The sequence below is a fragment of the Dermacentor variabilis genome, unplaced genomic scaffold (genome assembly GCF_050947875.1).
Source record: "Dermacentor variabilis isolate Ectoservices unplaced genomic scaffold, ASM5094787v1 scaffold_13, whole genome shotgun sequence".
NCBI lineage: Eukaryota > Metazoa > Arthropoda > Arachnida > Ixodida > Ixodidae > Dermacentor > Dermacentor variabilis.
The window spans coordinates 3,626,481-3,652,782 of NW_027460291.1; the positions used below are offsets into that span (position 1 = coordinate 3,626,481).

The window sequence follows — 26,302 nt, forward strand, 5'->3', positions numbered from 1 at the left end:
CTAAACCAGTCAGTGTGACATCACAGATCGCAAAGCATTTTTTCGCATTTAAGCCATTGTAATTAGGCAGGAGTTAAAATTTCCTGAATTCAGTCATCGGCTCTTTTGGAACACAATGCGTTCATTTTTACTCGTAAGGATTTCATTAAGCGTGAGCTAATGGCATCAAAATCTATAACATCATGCCAAGCTACTGCAACAATTTCAAGACAGCATTGCCACTTCACATCTTTTCAGGAATACACAGCATCTTCTCAAAGTACGAGTGACTTTGTTCGTAAGATGAGACTAAATGTACGTCCTTCACCCCCCAACTAATTTCATTACAAGCACGTTAGACAAATAAGGCACTGTGATTATGGAAGCACGTCTTGACATTTATCATTTACTTTGTCTTGTTTACCTTTAAGATACATCAAGCATAATCATGCTGAACAGCTGAATCAGTTTTTCTCTTGCCTCAGCACTTATCCCGTGGCTTACAGTGTAGCATGCTTGTTTTGGCACAGCCTACAGAGACTGACATGCTTTTCATTCCAGTAACTTCATCTTCCGTAGTGTTGATGGGCACTTTTAAAGCCAAATACCTGCATTCCACTTGGTCGCCCTCAACACGATACTATGACATGCTTATCGCAAATAGTGCAATTATGCAATTACACTGCATTAGTGGTCCACTTAAGTGATTTGTAAAAATATGTTCATTAGTGTAATTTCACAACTACAACGTTTAAACTGCAACCCTCAAATTAGCAGAATCATTAGTAATGAAAGCAGAGAAGCGCACCTGTTCTCCTAACAGTTAGCTCTGCTGACCGCTTTTCAAGCCGCCTTAAGTTTTCGTTCACAAACAAGCACGAGTGACCCTTGCCACTGTCGCAATGATCTTATTCATGAAGGCTACCGAAGTGGGGTTGTGATGCTTTTAATTTTTTAATTCAAGCTCTAATGTGAAAATACACTGAAAGGAACATGGGGCAGATTTATTTTGACAGCTCGCCGAACTCCAATGTGTCATTCAAGGAACCTCTCGGTCCTGTGGAATAAATTTGGGAACCCTTGCAACGAAAACGGACCCCAAAATATGAAGAGAAAAAAGTATCAATTACAAAAATTAGGTGTGGCAGTAAAATCGAATGCTAAACTACAGTGTGGAATTTACAGATACTACTGAAGTATCATAAGCTGTATCCTCAGTTGAGATATTAACCATTACCTGGAAACTGTTCAGGCCTCTGCTGCATTATTTTTGTTGATTTCAGTATTTCGAAGGCACATTCTTGTGCGCTTTACAAACATTCTCTTCTAACTTATTTGTATTGTATTTGTATATTTGTATATTTGTATATCACTTGTAAATGGCTCTTTCGTTACAACAGCAAGCCTTCTGCTGTGCTAGCACCGATTGGCGTTGAAGTGTGCTGCAGCACATACTCATCCCTCTTGTTTGTGCAGGATGCCACTTCACTTGTGTGATGACGGGTTGGTATACATGTGTGATAAGCAGCTCGCTACATGTTTGAACCCTAGTATTCTGAAAGCAGCAAGGAGATTTGTGGAATGCAGTTGCTGTAGAGTGTTTTCCTTATGGATCTTCCATTCCACAGTAGCTTTAGACACTTTGTTTTTGGTAATGAGGAACGGTTAATTACTAATACAGCTAAACTCATTTTTCTCTTTAGTGTCCCTTCAATCCCTTTCAATCTTGTTCGGCAGGTCACAAATGAACATTTTATCTTCTTGCACACAATCTATACACAAACAACTGTCAACAATTTCATCAGGCATGATCACGTCGCGCGTTCCATCACACGAAAGAAGACACTCCTTTATGTGAGGAGGAATGGCACGAACATCTGCTATAATTACTGGTCTGCAGATAACATAGCAGCAGCCTCTCTCCTGAAGCACAAGTATTTTCTCAATTCGTGCATAGCACCCAGCATATGTCCGCACAAAGGTCGTATCAGATTTTGAAGGTCTTCTGAATCCAGTGCTTTGGAAAACTTCCTTCTTTTGCACAAATCGCTCATATTCCACAGCATCGGACACAGCCACTCCACACCGACTATACAGTGCATCCTGCTCTTCAGCACTGAGCACTGTCTTCTTACCTGTGCCCAACAGTGATAAGCCATCTACACACAAAAAGTTTTTAACAGGTGAATATCCAAGAAAGCCATTGCACAACCTTTTTTCTTCAGAAGCTAGAAGTGGACTTCTAAGTAGACGCTGCAGCTGCTGAGACATGACGACTCGTTCTACAATTTGGTCCGGAAGGCCCTTTGCTGCGGAAATCTGCCGCACAATGGTGCCATTTCCCCCTTCAAACACGAAGGCAGAATGTGCCCAAAGGGGCCCAAGGGAACGGGCACAGTTTCCAAGGTGGAGGAGTGCGTGGACATTATATGTCATGAATGCCACACCATATAATGCTTCACACCTTGACACAAAGTTCTTGAGAAGAGACTCTGAAAAGCAAAATAGTTTTAAACAGGGCATGGCTCAATTTGTTTTAAATATTTGCAGATAAACAATGCCTAAAGGCATACACATGTACTCTCACACTGCTCGACATGAAAACATCCCTACAGGGTTTGTGCACTGAAACCAGTCTGATATTTAGAAGGAATACAGTGCTTTTCCAAAGTTTAACATGTAGGCCCAACAGTCTCGCCATAAGCAACCCCAGCTTTTGTCATCTAAAGTGCGGTCGTAACCTGACCAGGAAAGAAGAAATTTCAACATTTCACGGAAATTTGCTCTGCATTGCAGGGCCGGCAGGTGCATGGCTTATAAGAGAAAACAAATAAGTGAAACAACAAATATGAGCACAACAGACAAGACAAGTGCTCTACACAAAGTTAGCTGTGTTAACATATACAAGCAAATCAAAAAAGGTGCAGAAGACTCATAATAAATTTCTATGACATAAAGACATAACAACTACTGCGCATTTTTTTCGGAAGCGGTGACCCAAGATTCCATAAGCCAAGATGGACAGTTCTGTAATATTTTTGTGCCTACAATAATAGCCTTTCCCCTAGCTGTCATCACAGAAACGTTCACTCCAGTTAGGACAGGTGCTACAAATAGGAGGAAAGCCCGAGTTGATGTGCAAATGGCTTGAGCTGGTCAGGCCTGGTAAATATATGTAAGTTTGTAAGTTTTGCTTTACACACAACTTTCATGACCAAGAGGTACAAAGAAACAGCCAGCCTGAAGGTAAATCCTTACACAAAAAATTATAATGATTTGATCGGCTTCTTACATGTGACTACCATATTCAATGTACATTATTGGGTGATGCTAACAATTGGTACACATATGCTTTGTTTGTACCACAGTCAAGGATTGCACTGACAAGAATGGAGGAATTTCATTATGGAATTTATCTGGTGCGCCTAACAATTACTTTTACGAGCTCCTTTGAAGCTTCAGTTGACTTATCATTTTTAACAAAATGTTTTTACAATGAAATTAGTGCCACCACTTCTTGCATGGCTTCCATCCTGCGTCGTATTTTCTTGTCATGTGCTGGCAGTGCAAGTTTTCAACCTTTGTGCACACCCAGACATGTTCTTAAAATGTTCTTAGGTGTGCTGAAACTTTAATTATATTAAAAGAACTTCCTTTAACATACCAACCTACAAAGAAACAAAGTCTAAGCATCTTTGAACACTGAATTAACTTTCGTTGATAGGTGAGCTAGTTCCACAATAACTTTAGCAATTATTGGACAGCAACTTGAAGGTATCCTGAGAACATGTTTGCTTTTGTCACCAAACAAAGGCTCAGAAAGGTCTGCTACCATATAATAGATGCACACTCCAACACAACTCTGCATATGAACTCTTTGCTGCTGAGGCTGTGCCCTTCATGATGCAGGGCAGCTTCCATAACCAAGAAAATACCGCATTTATTTGAATCTAGGCGAATAGTTTATTTTTTTTCAAATCGTCATATGCCAAGCTCTAGGGTCAGCTTAGGTTCGAGGATTTTGAAAACATGCCAGTTTGTCATTGAACATATTAAATATGGTGCCAATTAGGTGGTGCATAGCTAGCGCCATCTAGAAAAGTCAGTATCGTAGCCACAACTAGCCACACCAGTAGACAACTGAAGTACACGAGCGACGACGTTGCCATTTTGACCTGTGTCGTATCGGTGTGCGGCGCGGTATTATCGCAATGCCACCAATTAGGTGATGACACTGCAGTGCCGCTTTTAGTCGAAACATTGTGCTAGCCGCAGAGGCATCAACAAACATTCAAGCCAGACCGGAATTGGGCATCGATGAGAAAAACGCCCGTTGTTGGAGGGGCAATAAGAGATGCTTTTTGCATTTGCCGCAACGAGGAGATGACGGCAATAAGGAAGATACGCATGTGATAACAGAGAGGAGTGGTTTACCGAGATCGCGCCGAGTTTACGGAGATCGCGCTGTGCAGCACTGTCTGCACATGCGTTGGTATGCATCCGCAAGCGTACGAGGCTAGCAGCAATGACATAGACTGAGCTCGGCATGTTCATACTGAATAAGTGCTGTTTTCATTTTGTAGACACTGCCCTCACTTGTTTTTTGGCCTACATTCGAGGTAAGTTTTTTTATTTATGGTTTCAGACATTCGGGGGTCAGCCAAGATTCGAGCAAATACGTAGGTTGGCTGCAGCAGACTTGTTTAGTTCGATCCCAATTACTGAGAATATCCCAAAGAATGCGATGCATAGGAGCACAATAAAGCCACTGGTGTCAGAAAGAACAGCAAAGCCTGGCGTGGTCTGTACATACATAAGCTACAAAGGCAGAACATACAGAGTGCTGGCAGAATCTTGTAGCCCCTATGAGTTGATTTGAGGCAGCCAGAAAAAGAAAAATTACTACAGGAAGAAGCAAACATCTATGTAGTGTACCATGTTACACACATAAAATTCTGCAAACACATTTTGCCAGGCTGGTCATTGAGCTTGTGCATGGGAGAATAATTTGTTCATCAGGAATAAAGGAAGTACACATTTACCAATACACCCCGTCTGGTACCTCAGTCACTCTTGAGAAATCAAGATGCTAACAAAGAGTGGGACTGTCTCAAGGGAACTTCCATAGCCGTACTTGCATAAAGGAGGTCACTAGCTCCATTAACGACCTTTTAATTTCTCTGCATGTTGCAGAAAAAAAAATATATGGCGCTATGCATGCTGTATATTACATTTTTATGCCTGTTTTTCCTATGTGTAAGAAGGCTTATCTCATCAGCTACTGGTATAGGTTCACTCTGCCAACTCTAAATAAATCAGTGGCTACCTTGTTCCTTTAATAAAGGGAAAATGTGCCATGCACCCAAACGTAGCAATTGCTACAAAGGAAACCCATGCAGGTTCCTCGAAAGAAAAGCCTCGCAGTTGAAGAAAAATTCATCCTCGTCCTAGCCCAAGCTCATATGGTAGAGTGGCTGCCCCAGGAAGGTGGTGGTCCTGGGTTTGAGCCCTGGACCAGGATGAATTTTTGTTCAACTGTGAGGCTTTTCTTTCGAGGAACCTGCATGGGTGTCCTCCGAAGCAACTGCAATGTTTGGGTGCATGTCTCATTTTGCCTTTATTAAATAATTACTTCTCTCCACCTTGCAGGTTTCTGTAGAAATATAATGTCTAGCATGTTTCACCTTATTTGCCATGCTCGTCTTCAAGATCTCTGCTATGTGGACATCGTTTTGGTCATACAAGCGCTGAAAGATTCAACAGGTTAACTCACTACAGTACAAACCGTGGACTGATAGTCTGTGTGCGGAGTATCTGCAAACATTACCATAAGCTCACATAAGGTGTTGAGTTCAAACTTGGCTTGCATGCATGCAGTAGCACATCTTTTAGGATCTTACCAGCTTTGTCAATTTCAAGAATGGTGAGTTCCTCTTGAAGGAGGATATATATACCCTCACAAAGCTTGGAAAGGTGCCTCCAGTACTCATGATGCAGAATTTCATTAAGGCAAGGCAGAGCATAGAAAAGGAGCCAGTTTCTCCATTCAGATGCCTTCCAATGGCTTCTTTCATGAACAGACCGTGGCAGCCTTGTAATGCAGTGAGGTGGCTTGATGGACAACAGCCGTGCATCTATTTTGGAAAGGGCTGATGGTGCACCTATAACAGACAACGCGACCTAATTTAATTATTTCATCAGCGTGACGCGACAAATCTATGCAAACAAGTGGATGCACTGCTCAAAATAGATCAAAATAAACAGCATTACATGCCTAAAAATTGTCATAAGGAAGTGCAATATTTTATTTCTGGGACATTAAAACATAGCACTCTTTTCAGTTAAAAAATACTACACATAAAAATTTCTTGTCCTTGGTGATGGGAGAATCGGTTGAAAACATGCTCTCTTAAAAATGTTTACACCCTTTGGGTCGTATCTTACCCCACAATGATAATCATCATCTGTCTTGCCCACATTCCCTTTCTTTAATGCTGCGAGCCCAGTACTTCCAAGTCACGAACAGCTTGCGAGTCATCAGTGTGGCACAGCATTTTCGACAAGAAAGTAGCGAGCACCAAGTTTTCAAAAAAGAAAACACAAGCAAGGCAGATGACGATTATTGTTGTGGGAGAAGATAAGCCCCAAAGGATGTAAAGTTTTTAAAGAGTGCAGATGAACAACCAAAACAGACAAGTCATTGATTGCAGAAGTGCTAGTTTGAATGTTAAAGCTAAGCAGTGGTGTAGTGGTGTATATATATATAACATTTTTCAGGGGGAGGGGAACATGCCTAATGTGCTACCCTCTGGCTATGCCCCTGAAAGTAAGCAATTTTCATGCATTCCGGTTGCTCTATTCATTTAAGTTTTCTGCAGTAGTTGTATGTACAAGCAAACATGGCAGTGTAGATTGAGTAGCTATTTCTCAAGGTAGAGTCATACACACGAGATGATACACTAACGATTGCCACTTTCTGGAAGAGAAAATTGTGAAAGCAGACAAGTACAAAAGACCTAAGCAAGCAACTTGACTAGGAATAAAAGTCCACAAAATGAAAGCTCAGCTGTGTCGCGGCTTGGGAGTATGTGATCCTGCTAATGTCATGCTTTACAAACACTGCTCCCATATCAACAGATGCTTGCAAACGCAATGGAGATGGTAATGCACCTTCTAAAATGTCAAAGAAATATTCATAACCAGGACAAGTGCACTTTTATGCACCAAAAATATCCAGTGAAACATACTTAAGGATCTATCACAATTGTGAACAAGTACAAAACATCAAATTGATGATGCAAAATCCCATGACACACAGTCAGGCAATTTCATTTGGTGACATTGTTTGCTTTGTGAATCCACCTTATTCTACAAGTGAAGCATCTTGTAATTTCACTATGTAATCAAAATATTACAAAATAAATGGCAATGGAAAGAGTCACATTACCTGAATAGAAGCGCTCATCAGAATTTGAACTTGACAGGATGGTTTCTGTCAGCTGCTTTGCAACACCTTGTAGGACACAGTGCATGTACTCAACGCTGTAGCCGTTCACAAGGTCCAGACCTGAATGAACGCATGTAGCTTATGTAAGAAAACATACACCCCTTAGTTTCACTATTACACTTATTATGAGCTTCAACGCACAGGCACGTGGCAAAGCACTCCCCCAGGTTGGATAGCAATGCTGATTCGCAAAGTGTTTCCCATTTAAACATAGAGGATTCCATTGTTTTAGTTCAGAACAATGCCCCTTCATGCCTGCTTTTGCCCTCTCTCCCAGGGGCTTGAGAAAATTTGTTTCTCAAAAATGATCAGAACAAACTGGCGGCAACCTTTTGTACGAGCTGTGTATCATTCCTGTTTCTTGAAATACAAAGCGCGGTCACCTCGGAACTTAATGTTTGATTTCTCCCCCCTCGATGAGTCTTGATACAGATTTCTCTATTATCATACTGTGCCTACATTTGCCCTTTCTTTTTTTTTGCATCAAACTGCAATATGAATGTCACTGCTAACTTACCGTTCCTTAAGGAGTGTACTGATCTCGGCTGGTTGGTACATCATTAGGATGCAAACAAACAGCGCTTGGATGGGGTGAAGTGAGGATGACAGACAAGATGCGGAACTAACAACCACAGGTTTATTGCGGGAAATCAAATATGTACAAAACACAGGCCGAGTTCAGAAGACCAAAAAAAGAACATGGTATCTGCACCGGGAAAGGAATGAAATCATCACATCACATCTGGCGTCATAGCAGGCTGTCATGTTTTTAACTAATAGTTAATCTCCCAGTTATGCAGGGAAACAAAGGGTACACTGACCCAGGAGATTCCACACGACTGGATAAAACACGCCTCACAAACCGGACGTGTTCTTTGCTCTGTATATCTACCTAATATTCTGCATTTATCACAGAGATGTTGGCAGCCGCATTCTTTCCAGTGCGGGGCTAAATGACTGGGTACAGACACTTTCAGTGAGTATATGTGCTCTCTCAGCCGGTCGTTCAAACATCGGCCTGTGTGGCCTAGTTGCAGTGTCCACACTTCAGTGAAATCTTATAGAACTGCGTATGTGTAGTCAACAAATGGCGTTCCGTGTTTTTTTCACCAATGATTTTCCTTGGGCTTTCCTTCTTGAGTTTGCAGCATAGTGCTGAGAGCTTGTTCCTTGCGCTGTACAAAACACACATGCCTATTTTTCCTGCAACCTTCTTTTAATCTATACTAGACCTCACGGACATAGGGTATGACGGCTCCGCTTGCATGAGGTTCTTTGTCCTGTGTTTCGCGCCCTGCCCTTCATCTGGTCAGGATCACCAAAAGCCTTTTTGAAAGAGCAGTCAGCAGGGCCATAGGATATCCAGCCTGAGTAACACAGTGTACTTGGTGCATGAAGCTACTAACCACCTTGTGGTGGCATGAACGGGTCAGAGATGATCTGAGGCAGGAGACTGCAATACTTTTCTTTGAGCGTGGATTGTTTAGTGTAGTTTGAAGTTTATTCTCTTTCTTCATTACAGAAAGAGGAAACAAGAGCTAAAGGCCATTAGGCCTGACAAGGGCTCTTGCTCCTAAGCGCGTTTGGCTTACATGATGATCCAATGTATGAAAAAGGCAAATAAAGAAGATAATGTGTACATTATACAATGACTTTGTGAAAAAGACATTTATGCTTCAATTTTTGTTTGTGCATTCACATTACAGCACAGATTAAGGAAAACATATAAAGTGCCTAAAAAAATCTTAGTGCGATAGCATTTTATGCATAAATAATTTGATTGTGTATGAGAAGATTTTTTATACATTGCTTAAAATTAGGTGCACAGAAATAAATTTTTTGCTCAACGATGTTTAGTAGCCTTGGTATTTGATAGTTTATATCCTGACGTCCGTAGTTAGTATGCGTGAATGGTATTTTCTTGATTTGATAACGTAATGGGTATCGAGAAGTGGGTATGCTGACATGGAGCCTGTGCTTTTTTATATGTAAGAATAATCTCTAATAAAATACTTGATTTGCTCGTAAATGTTTGCCGAAGAGATTGTGTGTGGGTAAGTCACGCGGCCTACCATGGTAGTTTTCAAAAATTCGGACTACTCGTTTTTGCAAGCTTAATAACTTATCATAGTTGTTCCCCGAATCAAGACACAATAAGTTAGCTTCGAGTAAAAAAGGACAAAGTATATTGCTTTCTTTAGCCATAAAGGTATTAGATCGCCTATTTTATACATACAGCCTACTACTTTGCTAAGATCATTGCTAAGCTTATTGACATGATTATCCCAGGAGAGGTTCTCTTGGAACCATACCCCCAAAAACTTTTGTGTTGTTACTTGTTCTAGCCTTTTTGCTTGAAATAGAACAGTTATATTAACAGGCAATGGCTTGTTTATCGGTTTAAATATCATATATTTGGTTTTGCTGACATTCAATTGCAGTTTCTTGATGTAGAGCCATTCAGATAATAAATTTAGATAATCATTTATTTCTTTTGGTAAGCATTGCAAGGAAGAATTTGCAAAAAAAAGATTAGTATCGTCTGCGTACATGATGATATTAGGTGAGGAAGAAATGTTACGGAGGTCATTTATATAAAGATTAAATAATAACATCGTATGTCCAACTAAGTGGTGATGAATTCGAACCAATATCTCGACGTCTAAAAACCTTATCTTATTGTCGGAGGGATGCTCGATTGTTAGCACCGAAGGGTTTATTACCAATTGAAAGATGTCAAAAATATATTTTACTCGCAAAAGGTGCAAACGCGGCTACATAAGCAAAACAGGCTGATATTTGAATGACCGGCTGAGAGAGCCTGCATACTACTCACTGAAAGTGTGTCTACCCAGTCATTTATCCCAGAACTGCAAAGAGTGCAGCTGCTAACCTCTTTGATAAATGCACAATATTATGTAGATGTACAGAGCAAAGTGCATGTGAGATAAGCGAAGCATTTTTTAACTAATCACATGGAAACTCAACCATCAGTGTACCCTGTTTCCGTGCGTAGCTGTGAGATGAACTATTCGTTAAAAACATGAGAGCCTGCTATGACGCTGCACGTGATGTAATTTATTTATTCCTTTCCCGGCGCAGGCACTGTTTTCATTGGTGTTCTGCGCTCAACCTGTGTTTTGTATATATTGCATTTTCCACAATAAACCAGTGGTTGTTAGTTCAGCACCTTGTCTGTCGTCCTTACTTCGTCTTGTCGAACTACTCCTTATCCTTGTCCTCATTACAGTTTCTTGTCTGCGATATTTTCCCACAGAAAAGGAGGCAGCCTTTCCAGATTACTTTCATGAGACCAAGATTTTGCATGCTATAATGAAGCCTTCTTATGTATCAAAACTGCTTCAAATATTTCTCGGGCACTCACCTCACAATTTTTTTCGCACAATCAAGGCACCCGTGGAAATCTGAGGACACATTCTCGGACAGTCACTTTCAGAGATATCACCTTCAGTACAGCCTGCTTGAAACTTCTCTAGTCGCCGAACTTGCCATGTACAAAATCAGGTGAATACCCGCCGTGGTTGCTCAGTGGCTATGGTGTTGGGCTGCTGAGCACGAGGTCGCGGGATCGAATCCCGGCCACGGCGGCCGCATTCCGATGGGGGCGAAATGCGAAAACACCCGTGTGCTTAGATTTAGGTGCACGTTAAAGAACCCCAGGTGGTCAAAATTTCCGGAGTCCTCCACTACGGCGTGCCTCATAATCAGAAAGTGGTTTTGGCACGTAAAACCCCAAATATTATTAAAATCAGGTGAAGGTGACAGGCTCGTGGAAAGTGATCATCCAAGAATACGTCTTCAGAATTACACTTGCACTAGCTGCAATGCATGGCAAGATTAGTACCTACCTCGCTCTTAAAAGAATTTGCATGTTCTGTCAGATATTTTTTTGTACAACTGCCCCTCCGATCAAGTAGAAAACGTTGCTGTGACAAACAAGATACTTTTCTGCATGCTTTTTCTTGCATATTTTGGTTACACCTTATTTCTAGCTTCCACACAAAAAGCAGCCACTCGGGAAACTCATGCTGCCTCCCTTTTTTTTTGGCGCGGTGTAGAATGATTGTGTAACGAAACTGTGTGGAGAAGATTATTTCTAGGTACGGCGTAAAATGTTTGCATGATCAAACTGAGGCATCAGAGCTGATTAGGTGGGGGATGGGGGCAGTTGCTAGTATGCCATCTGTGTCATTAACTGAGAAAGAATTGTTTTTATTTAGTGGGTGATAAGCTCCTTCAGGTATGTCCTCAGAAGGCACTTGTTAAAAAAAAGATATTTCTGTCTAGTTTGTGGTCCTTTCCAAGTTTATATTAGCTTTCTTTTTTCATGTCAGTTTAGGATCACGTATTCTCAGCCTCTGCCAAGGAAACTTCAGTGATCGTGATTGTTTTTGCGCATGTGCTTAAGTACGCCAGCAGTGGACAGCTTCCTTTTGACATGAGTTGTAAGCTAGTGCTCGTGCTGTCTGTGTCTTTTTTTTTTGTCCTGTGTGTTTCGCACTTTAACATTTTCACAATTTTGAGTCTAACATTTTTAACTAGGTGAACGTGAAGAGTTTTTAACAAGTACCCATGCTGTGCACACAGGTCCCCAACTTCTGCCATGAGACTACAAAACCATATACGAGGCTCTTAAACTTGCTATACTGGCAGTTACCTTAAGAAATTTAGTTATATATAAATATTAGCTTCTAGAATTTGACACACAAAATGTGATGTCTGCCACCCCCATGAATTATTTGCAGAAAAAAATTATTACTTTGCCTCGAATCACATATTTGGTATAATTGAAGATTAATATACTCAAGGTAGACTAGCGCAAATTAATAACAGACACAAAGAACAAGAGGACAAGCGCTAATGTACCATCATAATAATGCAAGACCTACTACAGCCCAAGAGTCAGTCCTGTTGAAAACAATTATCACTAAAACATGTTGCATGTGGTTTATGTTATGGACATGTACAGCAGTGAATTATTTGCACTGCCCAAAGTGTAGAAGCAGAAAAGCTGTGAAGCCAAGAATCTATACCAGTGTCACGCATGCACTTCTAAAGGCATCGAACAGACAGTCTTTTGACATAACGACGAAATGGGTGCTGCTATATAGATAAAAACAATCTACATATGCGACGATAGTGCTAGAAATGATAGTGTTTTTGTCTATTTTTTTGTGCAGATTTAGTGTGGCAACCAACGTCCCACTCCTTCATAAGGTGAAACTCTTGATAGCAGTTATGAAGTGTCGTGCGGCAGCATCACAACTCTTTCGAGTTTGACAGAGGTTGGCAGTTTCAGTGACCCTTGACTGAAATCTTTGAGCCAAGTCCATGTGACACAGGTATTACTGCAATTAGAAAAGGAATTAGGGCTTCAATGCTCCTCACTCACCTTTCAAGTTCATCAAGGCTGAAGGCCCCTTTAAGCCATTGATGGTGTCTCTAAACCTGCTTGCCAGATGCATCTCACTCTTGACACGGTCTGAAGTTCTTTGTTCCACAGAAGACACCGTTGTGTACCGCATGCTCCCTAATGCACATAAAACAGTGAAACAATAACGTAAGTGAAAGTAACAAAGTATGATTTTGTCACTAACATCCAGCGCCTGCATCATCATGTTTAGATTGCACCATATAGTCAGCATAATTATATGAAATACCAGTATTTTATAAAGTGTATATATCCGTATAACATATTCTGTGCATTACACGCTCCAAGAATAACTTTCACATTTTTAAGAAACATACATATTAGTCATTTTTCAGAGACTGATAGAAATATAAGATATTTTACTTACCTTCTCGGTGCTCTCCTTGAATCAGGCACCATGTGCAACCAAAATATCCATTGAAGGTCACCATGTTCTGCACACATGCCCTCGCAGGTGCATCAACGGAGACACACAATACATGAGGCTTTGACACATGAACGTCTCCTTTGTGAGCCCACTTCACTGCCCCTGAGCAGTTTACTTCATTAACGAACCCCTCAAGGAACAGTTGCATCTCTGGATGCTTTTTACCAAACCAGAGCCCTGCAAGAACCGGGTGGTTAAATCGCAAATGCGGTGGCAGTTCATTAAGAATAAATTGCAGGGGCCACACTGACGTCTTCGAAGATTTCCATACAGGGCTCCCATCAGTATTTATTGTCAATGTCAAGTCATCAGGGCGAAGGTTCTGTACTTCCCTCAGCCTGCTGTAGCACTGACCCCTGGTAATATCAGTAACGGTAGATGACGGGTGCTGCAGTGCTTCAAGGCTTTCATGTAGTTCCTCTTTGGTCCGTTGAATCATAAGCCTGAGTTGCGTTGCCAGGTTAAGAATGAAGAAGAAGCAACCTTCATTTTTTAATGACTGGGTTGTTCTGACACTGTGACAGCTGCTGCACTCAGTAGAATTGCCATGCGTTGTCATGACGCGTTTGCATGGTTCACAATAAAAGTGATGCTGCACAATATCCCGCATGTCTCCCGCCCAGAGCTTCCGAAAAGTGAATTTGCTCGGAGGCAAGGCATCTGTGCCAGCAAGAAAGTTTATCAGGTTCGCTAGGTCGCCCAGTGCTGTCCACGTCAAACCATGAGACACCGCAAACGACATTACTGCTGCTATTGCTGCCGCCTTTGTTACATTTGAGTGCGGCAATCTTTCGCCGCCGTACTGCGCAAACCAGGACGGCAACGTGTCATCATCAAAGGATTTGTTAGTAACGTATTCGTCGTTACCGTCAGAGCTGTCCCAATTTTCGGAAGTGCCACTTCACTTGAGCTGTTCCTCTCGTCGGGTTCGTCATCAGTGTCGAATATGAAGTTGTCGCTGCCGTCGTGGTCCGAAGAAACTGCGTTGTTGTATCCGTCATTTGACCCACATGGCGATGTGTTAGGCGAAGCCTCTGTCGCGCTTCCCGACTGCACACTGATGCCGACGCTCGTAGATGGTGCCCGTGAGGTTGCCGATGCGACGGCGACGGTGTGCACCTTTTCATGCCTATACCAAGTAGAGGTCGGCACGTCGAAGTAGCCATCCTGGTCTAAGTACACTTTACGCCGCTTTATAGCGGAATTCTCGGTCATCGCTTGCTTTCGGTGCACGCTAAGGTGATGATAAACACCGAACGATCACGCAATAGCCACTGCTTTCCCACAGAATAAAGAGCGCTCTATTCCCGCTTGCGGAAAGAAGCCAACAGGAAGCCGCGTTGGTAACACCACTAGACCAACCAGACAATCATTACTTCAATTATAGACAGATACCACTAGCATCCTCTCTGAAATAGAGGAGCGGCGAATGCCACCAAGCAATGTACAGGTCCTGCATATTTCGCTGCGTAGGTTCGAAAAGAAGGTTTTGTGCTCTCCGCTGCACGGTTATTGCTAATATTTTGCAAGAAAACCGCATTTTGGAGTCTACGTTGTTTAATATACCACTTGGCACAGTTAATTGCCTGGTTTTTAAGAAGGGAACTGCTGCCGCGACGGCGTAAGCATAAACTTGCTTCGCGGCCTGTCGGTAGCTGCAGAAAGCAGCGCTTCGCGGAGGGCAGTTCCATGTTCCAGAAGTGGGCAACACGCGTCAGCCCTCCTTAAAAGGCTGTTTTCTGCAGCTGTCGGCAGGTGGCGAAAAAAGTTTACGCTTGCACCGTCGCGGCGGTAGCTTACATAATCCTAGGTGTAGGCAAATTTGCACTTTTTTCTTAAAAGCCAGTTAAGTAACTGTGCCAAGTCTTATACTGAACGACGTAGACTACAAGATGCGATATTTCTGCAAAATTTTTGCAAAAGCCGTGCTGCGGTGAGCGCAAAACCCTTTTTCGAACGTACGCAGCGAAATATGCAGGATGCTGTATTTTTACCTTTCTTCCGCACGTGACGCACGGTTCGTGTTTTGCCGTACGTGACAGAAATTTATTTCCCAATAATGCTTGGTGAAATTGCAATTTGCCAGCGCTGAAATGTCCTGTAACGTTTGCATGCTATGAATTAAACACAGTTAAATGTGATTACATCTCGTCATGTGCAGACGAAATTTCGAGCTTGGATCACGGTCTTCCAGCATTTGTCTTAGCAAAATTTGTCGTGTGGAGGATATAAAGATATTACCTACGCCAATCGCTTCAAGTATAAAATTTGCATTAACATGCCGGTCCGCAGCGGACATTAACATGCCGTGTCACAGAGGAAGTTATGCGCTGCTTACAGAAACCTCGCACTACAGGTGGAAAGTCGTCGTATATGAATATAAAGCGTACGCGGTCTGAACGACGCCACGTACCATCAATTGATGTCACGCGGCGCACTACTGATCGCGATCGAGCCCGATTTGGATATAGAAGCGTGCCACTGCGATTGGCTCCCTTCTGCAAATTGAATTCGATCTGTATCAGGCTCTCTCTCTCTCTCTCTCTCTCTCTCTCTCTCTCTATATATATATATATATATATATATATATATATATATATATATATATATATATATATATATATATATATATATATATATATATATATATATATATATATATATATGGACTCATATGTGTTTGAAGCTCTTAAGAGAGCTATATTTTCAGAGAAATTTGAGGACACGCAGCCTGGCCCGGCCGCACGGCCGGAGATATAGTTCGCATTAAATCAGTGGCTGCGCACTCCTTAATTCGTCTGATCGACTTATGCAATGCAAAAAAAAACGATGTGTGTGTGTGCGTGCGCACGTACGAAGGTAATTAAAAATATATAAGCAGTTTTGCCCAAAGGGCTCCTCGGACGATGTTCTACGTATATACACGCAGGCACGCGCCAATTTGGCGTGGCACAGTACACAAGGTAATATATATCCTGCTTCAATGGCATTAATTGCCTGCTTATAAGCGCTCTAGCAGGCTCTGCACGGTCTCATGAAGCGATATGGTCGAGGAGAGGGAGGAGCGTTGCCTGTGGCGTATGCTCATCTAATTGGCGCACGGTGGGAAACAATCGCGACGCCAAGTGAAATGTACAGATCAGGTTAATTAGAAAGCTTAATTGTCCCATTAGCTGCGTGCCCATTCTGCTGACAGCAGTGGATGCAGCAACCGATTGAGCAGGTGCGGGAAACATACGTTCGTATGCTAGCAGAGCATGGAAAGCGACATCGAGGCGATTTACCTTTAATTTTATTAGCCTATCTTAGTGCACTGACGATGCGTTCACTTCGCTCCTTCCTTGGAGCCAAATGGTATCGGTCTCTGCATGGAGGTCCTCTCCGCATGGGAGTGCCCCATGCGTCGTCGAGTGGGACCACTGACAGAGGACGTCAGTAGTGGGGACATCACGCCGACGGCATTGTTGCGCCTGAAACATCCGTGTCGCAGCAAAGAAACGTTTTCATCTGCACTTAATTATTCCGTGCATGACCTTCGCGGTGTCAAGCTTCGATAGTGTTGTTACATATCCCTTTGCCAGGTATCAGCGTTGACTATGTTTCGTGAACGAATGATGGCGCAGAGAGGAGCCGCAGTTGACTCACACTTTTCAAAACAGAGATCCCGGCCCGTTAAACTCAAAACTGAAATGTACAATAACTGAACTAATGGATGTGCAATAGTTCAACAACAAAATTACAATTAATATCGCTAACATTGTGACTTTTGTAACGGAAATTAAAACAAGTAAACATGATTCTGTGAAGTTAAGACGCAACCAAGAGCGGAAAGAAGTCCTACAGTTTGTAGCGGATAAACATTAGCTGCCGATTGGACGCGTCCATGAAAGCACGCACCCGACGTACGCGAAAGTCGATGAGACTTCATGCCCATTGTTTGATGTAACATTATTGTAGCCTTATTATCTGGGCCCAAGGGATGAATTCAAAACAAAGAATTCCGGTTTACTTGCCTGCGCGAGGTGATTGAGAAAATGATTTAAGAGATACGTACAGGATGAGAGGAAGATGAGTGTAGCAAAAAGGCAATCGGCGCACTTTCATAAGCGGCACATCTTTACAAACAAAGAGAATACAAATAATCAAGCTATATATTCATGCATGTGAGGCGTTGGAACGAACTAAATGGTCACCCAAAATCGAACACAAGAGCCTTTCCAGCGAATTTATGGGCGTATGATGAAAGTGAAGGGCATGAACAAACGAGGAGTTACACACGTTTATATTGCCCTTAATTTTTTTTAACCTGTGGTTGTATTTTACTCCTCATATGGCCAATAATCTCACCGACATGTACATGTGCTGCGTCCAATCTCAAAATGCGCGCGAGCGATTTCGCGCAACGAAACAGAAACCGATCGAACATGCCCTCCGAAATCTGCCGGTGCGGTCTAAGGCAAATTTTGGAGGTTAACACATCAGTCGATATTATTAATATTATTTTCATGAACTATTTAAGCTAGGACGGCCAGGCCACAGCAAAGTACAGGAAGTTACAGGAAGCTTTCGTTGTGGGGTGTCTGTGACGTTGTACGCGGGCGGAGACAAAGTTGTAGCCACTCCGTGGTTGTAGCCGTAGCCGTGTAGGTGTGTGTTGAGGCGCCGTTGTTGCTGTTGCCGCGTGTAGAAATGCTTGCCTACATTAAATACCGCGACAACTACCGCGCGATATTGCCTGTGCGGCTCATAAAGTCGTTCGAGCCAGAGGACGAAGAAGACTTCTCAAAGTCAAGAGAAGTCCAGGCACACTGGTGTAGCGAAGACGGCGCTACTGAAGGCTGCTACCCGGCCTTTGTACATGCCCTGGCAGGTAAGTAAGCCTTGCTTCCCTATGTTTATATTGTTACACTGGGCAAGTTTTGCGTCTTCTGTAGTCTCCGTCGGTGCCTGGCTGTCTGTCTAACGCTTTCTTGGTCCACGGTTATCTTTACCAGAAACTGCGAAGCTAGCAAAAACTATCGTTGGGCTTCATAATGGGGCCTTGCAGAAATTTCGTTCGAGAGCGGCAATGTGCCTTACTTTTATGAGATTAGGGAGTACCTTACATGCATTAGTATGTGCAGTGTTAGCATAGTATCACAGGACATAAATGTGTTGTCACATGTGCACTACGGTATTGTAAGCTTGCGTTGATGTTGAGCAAATGTGCGCCGCGTGCGTCGTTGACATTATCACATCATCACAACGGATGGACGTACACATCTTGAGCCTATTTGTGTTTTAACAGCTGCTTTTAGAAGTGTTGATGCATACGTAGACAGATGCAAAGCAGTTGTCACAGGAAGTTACTAATTTTGCATGTCCAAGACATCCGCGTCAAGGCCTAATTCCTGAGCCTAAATGTTGTTTCCAAACAGGTCTCAAGATCTGTTTGCAAAAAGATATTTTAAGTTTGTATTGCGATAGCAATTATATGGACACTCCAAGCGATTTGCCGTCGATTTCGTCGGGAGGTTCATATATATTTAAGTACATGTATGCTATATGCCATGCTATATGACATGTAGTATAAGCGGTTTATATTGTCACAACATTCTATCGCTAAGGTTGCTTATACCAGGTCTTCCATCCGTTACAAAATTATTCCTAACAATATTGAGAATGGCAGCCCGCGAAAAATTTAATAAAAGGCAATGCCGACATGCATGCTTTTTATCTTAAGCCTTCTCGGACAAGGCTGCTCTCGGACTACTAACAGGCACACGCACGGATCGGCTTCTCGCCTTAGGAATCCACATGACCTTTGAAGAGCTGAGGATCGCGGCCCTCATGTCTCAACAAGAAAGTCTGTAGGAAGGTGCTACATGGCTTTGGGTATCCCATGTGGCCACATTACAGCAATAAGGAACTACCAATATCCGTCCACAAATCCACACCACGCCTGTGCCAAAACATGAATGCCTTGTACTGCCGTACGCGTCGCTATGCAATGGCCAGACAACTTGCAAAACAGGTTGCTCAGTGGCTATGGTGTTGGGCTGCTGAGCACGAGGTCGCGGGATCGAATCCCGGCCACGGCGGCCGCATTTCGATGGGGGCGAAATGCGAAAACACCAGTGTGCTTAGATTTAGGTGCACGTTAAAGAACCCCAGGCGGTCAAAATTTCCGGAGTCCTCCACTACGGCGTGCCTCATAATCAGAAAGTGGTTTTGGCACGTAAAACCCCAAATATTATTATTATTAACTTGCAAAACAGTACGAAATGGACCCAGACACACTTTACACGGACACGGTCTACTGCGCACACATGGCGTTTCATAGACCACCGTTGGCTCGGAGCGTAGGCCAGGTATATCCACCTGTGCCTCAGCCAAGTCCAGCTTGGCAAACATGGCAGACGCCTCAGCCATCGCCCTCGCAATCAAAACCAAAGAAGACATGAAGCAAGGATCATTTATCCTCATGGACTCGCAAATAGCGTGCTATTAAGTAGCGCCTGCATTCCTGCATGTGGCGTCTGCCCCTTAGGTGCATCAATAAACCAGGAACACAGTATCACATGGTGCCTGGGACACATTGCAGCTACAGGAACAGACAGTGGACAGTGCTGCTACAGCTATTGCTTACCGAGCTACTGTCCCCCATACAGGCACCTTCCTCCCACCACTGGTGCCCCTCACTCCCCAGGATGCCCTAGAACACCAGTGTAGAGAAAGTGTACCTCCCGCCACACGTTCACCTAAGTATAAGGGAAGCATATGAGTGGTACTGCCCGCAAACGAGTACATGCCTGCACTCACGGTTGAAACTTGCCATCCACCTACCTCATGGCATGCGTGGGCTCTTGCCCGAGATGTGGAGGCCAGCCAACTTTCAGCCACATTCCCTGGGAATGTGAGCTCGGATCACGAAAAATTTTTACGCCTCACGTTCTAGTGCAAGGCTGTGCAGGAAGATTGTCATAATGGTGTTCAGCTGATAACAGCATCCTTCATTTTTCTTTTGTACGTCTGTGTGCAACTGCATGCACTTGGTATTGTTGACTGTAGTTAAATGTGACTGTTGACACTGTGCTGCTGTTTCGGTTTTAGACACCCTGGACGGCCTCAACACGAAACTTAAGAAAATGAGGGAATCATTCCCCAGACTCATAAAAGTTCAGGGAGAGCTGCCGGCGTCACGCAAGCACAGAGTGAGTATTTCTAAGCGCTATAATAATATGATAGTCTAGTCATTACTTGGCCTTTTATCTCGATACCACCACTTGCATGCTGTTTATGTGGTGTTCAGAGTTAAGCAATATACCAGTGAAATAATTGTGTACTAAAAAAATTGTCCAGATACCATTTGCTGTGAAAATTCATGTTATGCAAAGCATTTGGCAAGCTGCCTGGCTATCCAGCCTTGTTTGGAGTTCCACAAAGGGAAGCCTGGTGGACGAACATGTTTTTTGTAAATTCAGTAGTGTGTGGGGGCAGTGAGCATGTATCTGTGTATGTGTGACAGAAGCATGGCGATAACAGTGTTAAAAGGATCATGAGCCAGCAATGGCATGATCGGCCATTGCCGGCTATTTGCCATGACCTTACGGCATGGCGATCATTGTTTTTCTACATAGAGGTAGTGGGTGAACTAATTGAGAGAAGCACTGATTGTGCCATGATCAGGGACTGTGTTATATAATCAGTCATACTTAAGGCTATTTAATGCGGGGTCTGGAAAATTATGGCATTTGTATTCCGGCAAAGAAATGGTAAAATATGCTTAGCCTAGGCAGTCATGAAGTTAGTGCAATGCTCCATAGTTTCTACATAGTGTAAGCTGCTGCAAAAAAGTACTAAAATAAGTAGGCCAGTCCCAGAGAAAGTACAGTACAACAAGGCATCTATAAGTGTGAGCGGTCGCAGGGAAAGAAGATGAGGAAAAGACATGGGGTGCAGGCGCCGAGTGTTTCAAGAGCAGGCTGGCTTTGAAACTTAAGCATGCGTGTGATTGTGGCCTAACGGTTAGAACACCAGTCTGCGGTGCTCAATGGTAGAGGTATGATTGTACCACTGGTCAACCATCTTCTTTTTATTAAAGCAAGGCGAGTCACAAACATGCATACCTAGCTACTTGAAAGTGTGCTGAATGAGGCAACTAGTGCTTCAAATGCAAGTATGCTTATAGGATTTCATTTATACGTATTTACCTTGAGGGAGCATTTAATTTTTCCTCTGTTGCTTATCCCACCTCTGTAGAAGGAGCCAACGCCACGAGAAATAAAAAAACAGCGTGTTGCAGCCGCAGAGGCTCTCCATGAACGCATTTTGGAGCAGCACAAGGTATGAACAGAACATAAAGGACTTTTTTAGAGCCACGTTGTGTGCCAAAATGGACAGGAGTACACTGCTCAGTAGGATATAGTGATGCATCTTATTTATTTGCACTGCTTCAATTTTCAGGCCAGTGAGCCACCAGAAGACGTGGTGGCTGAACTCAAAGCCACGATTGAAAAACAAGCAACAGAGCTGCGGAAGCTCAAGCAAAAACTTAAAGAAGGAGAGGAGCTTAACAAAAAATTAACCATAGCTCTGCTGGATAAATTTGGTGAGTCCATAATGTATTTCTCAGTAGCCTTATCACCTTACAACAAGAAATAGTGGCCACATGAACAAATTAGTTGCCTGCCTTATGGCTTATGGCTTATGTTTGGCTTATGTTTAGTTTTCCCATGAGCACGGTACAGCATTAGCACACTTTCCAATGATGTCGCGCTGCTGGTACTTCTTTTCAATTAATAAGGATTTGCTCCTGCTGGATTGTAAAGAAAATTATTGTGGGCAATTTATTAATTCCCCAAGTACATGAGGATAATGAGCTATTGTATTATAATGCCAACAAGGCGCAGCACTGCCATCCATATTGTCCATGCATTCATAAGGGATGAAACTACAATGGTTTCACAGATTTAGCAAACATCATGTCGTTCCACTTGATCAAGAAAAGAAACCGAGGCGCTTGATCTTTCTTAATGACAACCAGAACAAGCTAACAGGCAAAAAAGCCAATGAAGGCATACAGGATATTTTTGCACGCTAAATGCACATGTAATGCAATGGCTGTTAGTTCGGTCCCCACCAGGGGCGCATTGTTTATTTGTGTGCTGAAATTTCCTTTTATTTCATGATTTTTATGGTGCAGTTAAATGTACAACTAAACTTCCCATATGCTTTCCTTTAGTGTCTTGCCTGTTGGCTTCTTATGGTTTTGATATTCCACTTCTTGGTCATAATAATTTGCTCGACAGCCCGCCGCGGTGGCATCATGGCTTTGGCATTGCGCTGGTAAGCCTGAGGGCATGGGAGAAAATCGTGGCCATGGCGGCCCCGTATAAATGGGGTCAAAATGCAAAAAAGCTTATGTACTATGCATTGGGTGCACATTAAAGAATGCCAGCTGGTGAAAATAAATTCAGAGTCCCCCAACTATGGCATGCCTCATAACCGTGTCAGGGTTTTGGCACGTAAAACCCCAGACTTTAATAGTTTGTTTGACAGAGTGCAATATTGAAATCAGAATAGTACCCAGCTGGTTCATGGTGCATTTTTCACACGAAGTTCACACATAAACATTGCTATTCATTATTTACATCGAGCATAGTGTTTGCTTGGTGCCTAGTTATTTGTCATTATGGTCACTGCAGACATCCCTTATTCATACCTGGCGACTCCTGAATTTTCTCCTGGTTTACGAGTTCAAGCTACTATCGAAGTTATTGTGGGCAGAAATTGTGAAGTCACTGGCCTAATAAACTGAACCTGAGCAGATAGGTTATTGGTAACACATGCTCAAGGTACTTTAGTTCAGCTCGGTGAAGGAAATAAACACCGTTGTGGATCGTCGCTTGATAGATACTGGTGGGATAGCAGGTGTGCCATGATATTCGAGTAGCATTTGAAATGCATGTTTAAGCATGCATGATAGTAGTGCCTGTGTATCCACCATGCCTTCTTTTATAATTGTGTTTCTAACTCCATTTTTGTCAAGATGTACCAACAAGCCTACATTGGTACCCTTGCATGAGGGTGCATTCTCGATGCATACCTGTTGGAATCTACTAAATATGTGTGCTCAATACATGACCTGTACCTCACATTTATGAAGCAGTGGCAGACAGTAATGAACTTTTTTTGCTAATTGAAGTGTATGACAGTGCTTTGCTGGCAGTTATTTGAACACAGCATTAATAAATTTAAATGCAGAGACTGCTCGCAGCAAGTCCAGAGAAGGTGACCAACCTTCGGTGACCATGGTCCACCAGGCTGCAGAAGTGCCAGACCCAGTGGTCTGCACAGCGGCATCTTTGAATGAAGGTACTGTTATTCTGTGTGCCTATCTGTTTTCTGTGTGCCTATGTGTGTAAGTCATGTTTCAAAAAAGTTGTGCATATGCCACTTGACGAGCAAAGTGTGTGGTTGACTGGTAGCTAGGCTAATTTTTTATGTACAGTGTCCAGATGAGTGTAGCTAATGCAGGAAGTCAACATTTTTTAAGTTGGTCTAGAAAAAGTCCTCCTCCACCCATCTCATGTAGCATGAAAACTGCACTTTCCGTGCCGCAGCTTCAGTAAGTGTAGGTAGAAGACAACAGACCATAATAAGGGTGTTGCAAATGCATGGCAACCTTCTGTCTGCGACTGTTGTCACTGTCAATGTACATTTTCCTCTAACCTGCTTTTTACTTTCTGCAAACATTGATAGCTGCTTACAGGTTTTGCAAAGCCACTATATGCGGGGACGTCATGGGGTGACTTAATTTTAGTTGTGAAATGCATGTGTGACCTCGTCTCTTGCATGCATCTGCAATAGAATTGGCTAGCAATGGAACTAATACACCTAACCCTCAATATAGTAAAGCCACACTTGCAGCGAAAAATGTAATTACATTGTGAAGTTTGGTAATTTGAGATTTTGAAGGTCTTTACAGTTGTAAAAATAACTTCCCAAATTGCTAAAACAGTCCAGGTGGATAGTACCGCATCAGCAAGTACCGCATTTAGTTGATTCTAACGCGCCCTCAATTGTAACGCACACCTGTTTGCCGTTACGTAAAGAAAGAAAACTCCTTTACAGAACTGCATACCTCATGCTTTCATGCAGAAATACAACTTTCTATCATTCGGAAAAAATGATGTTCAGTCAAACCAAGTTATTATGATACAGGTCTTACAAATATATTGGTTTAACCCTGAGAAGCTGCTGCACTGTCAACTTTTGTATGTTTTCCATGGTGAAATAACCCGCTTACTACAATGTCTCGATGCCGCACTATCGTCATCAAGACATTGGGATCCCACAACCTTCGCATCCGAAGGTTGTGGGATCGTTTTCCGTTTGCAACTAGTTGTTTTTTCACCCACTTTCATTTCCATTAATTTATTGTTTCTTTATTTCATTCATTAAGCACAAGTAATTTCCTCTATCTTTGGTGTCAGTGTTTGTTGGCTTTTTATGAGAATGCCACTCAGTGCCACTAACACTGTCTGCCGACTAGTTGGCCAATCACTGGTGTCATGTCTCGTCGTTTCCTTGTCAGTGTCGGTATAAAGTTGGTAGCATGAACAAGCCTTGAGACTAACATTAAAGCAGCATCGAGTATACTTATAGTACAGTTTGCTACATGATAGCGATATAGCATATACCACCTCTACTGAACACGAGACGAACTGCCATGTGCTTCATCTGATGCAGTTGTCGACACCTTCCAAGTTTTGTTGACCAGATTACACGTCCCACTTACCTGATCTCTTGCAGAAAAGAAACTCGCACCTGATGTTTGTTATCAATTTTCTTCAGTCCATGGTCCATCATACGTGTGTAAGAAATAACAGCAATTTCTTCTTTTTTTGTTTTTTTGCTGCTATGGGGAAGTGCGTATATTTATCTTGTTTACAAGCCCTTCACAGAAATAGTAGTGGATTTAGGAAAACTACCTTTCTTTAGCCGGCTTAGCTGTCGCTGAAAAATTAAGTTGGCAACATGGTGATAAGACTTTCAAGAGCCAAACCGAAACACGTTGCAGCTAGCTACAGTTGTAAACCGTTTATTTGGACCTCACGGGAACTGTGGAAATGTCCGAATAACCAGGTGTCCGAAAAAGCAGATTAAGAAAAAAAATCCTTGATTTCCACGCACTTGTTCTGGCTCGGCAGTAGGCTTGAAGAAATCCTGAATGCGCTGTTGCACGCTGTTCCGTTTACACACAATCAGATAAGCCTGAATCTTGGAGAGGGTCGTACGGTCACTATAGGTGGCTGAAAGCAGTCGCTGCTTGTACACGCTCTGCATGCGACGGCAGCATAGCACATGGTGCGTCATCTTCCGACTCATCTCCGGCGGTGCAGCAGAAACCTGAGGAATGATCTCGCCCTTCGTCGAGTTCTGCGCATGTCAGTACAGCAGTGTCAGCAGCTGTGAAACTCAAATGAGACGGTGTCCGGAATTGCAATGCAACCACTGCGCAGGTCTCGGCAGAATATATTCGGCGTCAGTAGGGAGCACATTGGTAGGCGTCAAATCCCAGGCCTCCCGTAGCCCGCTTGCCGGCATTGCCCAGCGCTGTCTGCGCCATGAAACACTTGACGCGATGTTTACGTATGCCACGTTGGATCACCGCAACCTCGACACAGCACACAAAGCAAACATCACCATGCCGTCACGCCGACACCAGTTGCACAAATGAAAAATGTGGCCTACTCGCAGCGTCGTACGCGAAGAAACAAATCAGCTGCTGGATTGTCTTGATATGGCTTACTAAGCTGAAACCGGAACTGCTGTAGAGCCACTCTATCCGGGCAGAAACGATGATGAGCGGCGATTTGCAGTAGCGCCACTTCGTGGGGCAGCAAGGAGGCTCCGTTCAATACAAAAATGTCGTTCAGCAAGTCGAACCAGG

The 26,302-nt window shown here is 43.0% G+C and overlaps 1 protein-coding gene across 1 annotated transcript in view; it reads right to left on the minus strand.

Moving 5' to 3' along the window:
- Window positions 1–1,689: 1,689 nt before the first annotated feature.
- The window catches only part of LOC142566787 (uncharacterized), a 34,662-nt gene continuing 10,049 nt past the window's right edge, over window positions 1,690–26,302 (minus strand). The window contains exons 2-5 of the mRNA XM_075677673.1: window positions 12,900–13,037; window positions 7,427–7,546; window positions 5,880–6,140; window positions 1,690–2,471 (exon numbers count right to left, since the gene is read on the minus strand). Of these exons, the coding sequence (XP_075533788.1) occupies window positions 1,690–2,471; window positions 5,880–6,140; window positions 7,427–7,546; window positions 12,900–13,032 (1,296 nt within the window). The 5' untranslated portion in view covers window positions 13,033–13,037. The remainder of the gene's footprint in view (window positions 2,472–5,879; window positions 6,141–7,426; window positions 7,547–12,899; window positions 13,038–26,302) is intronic.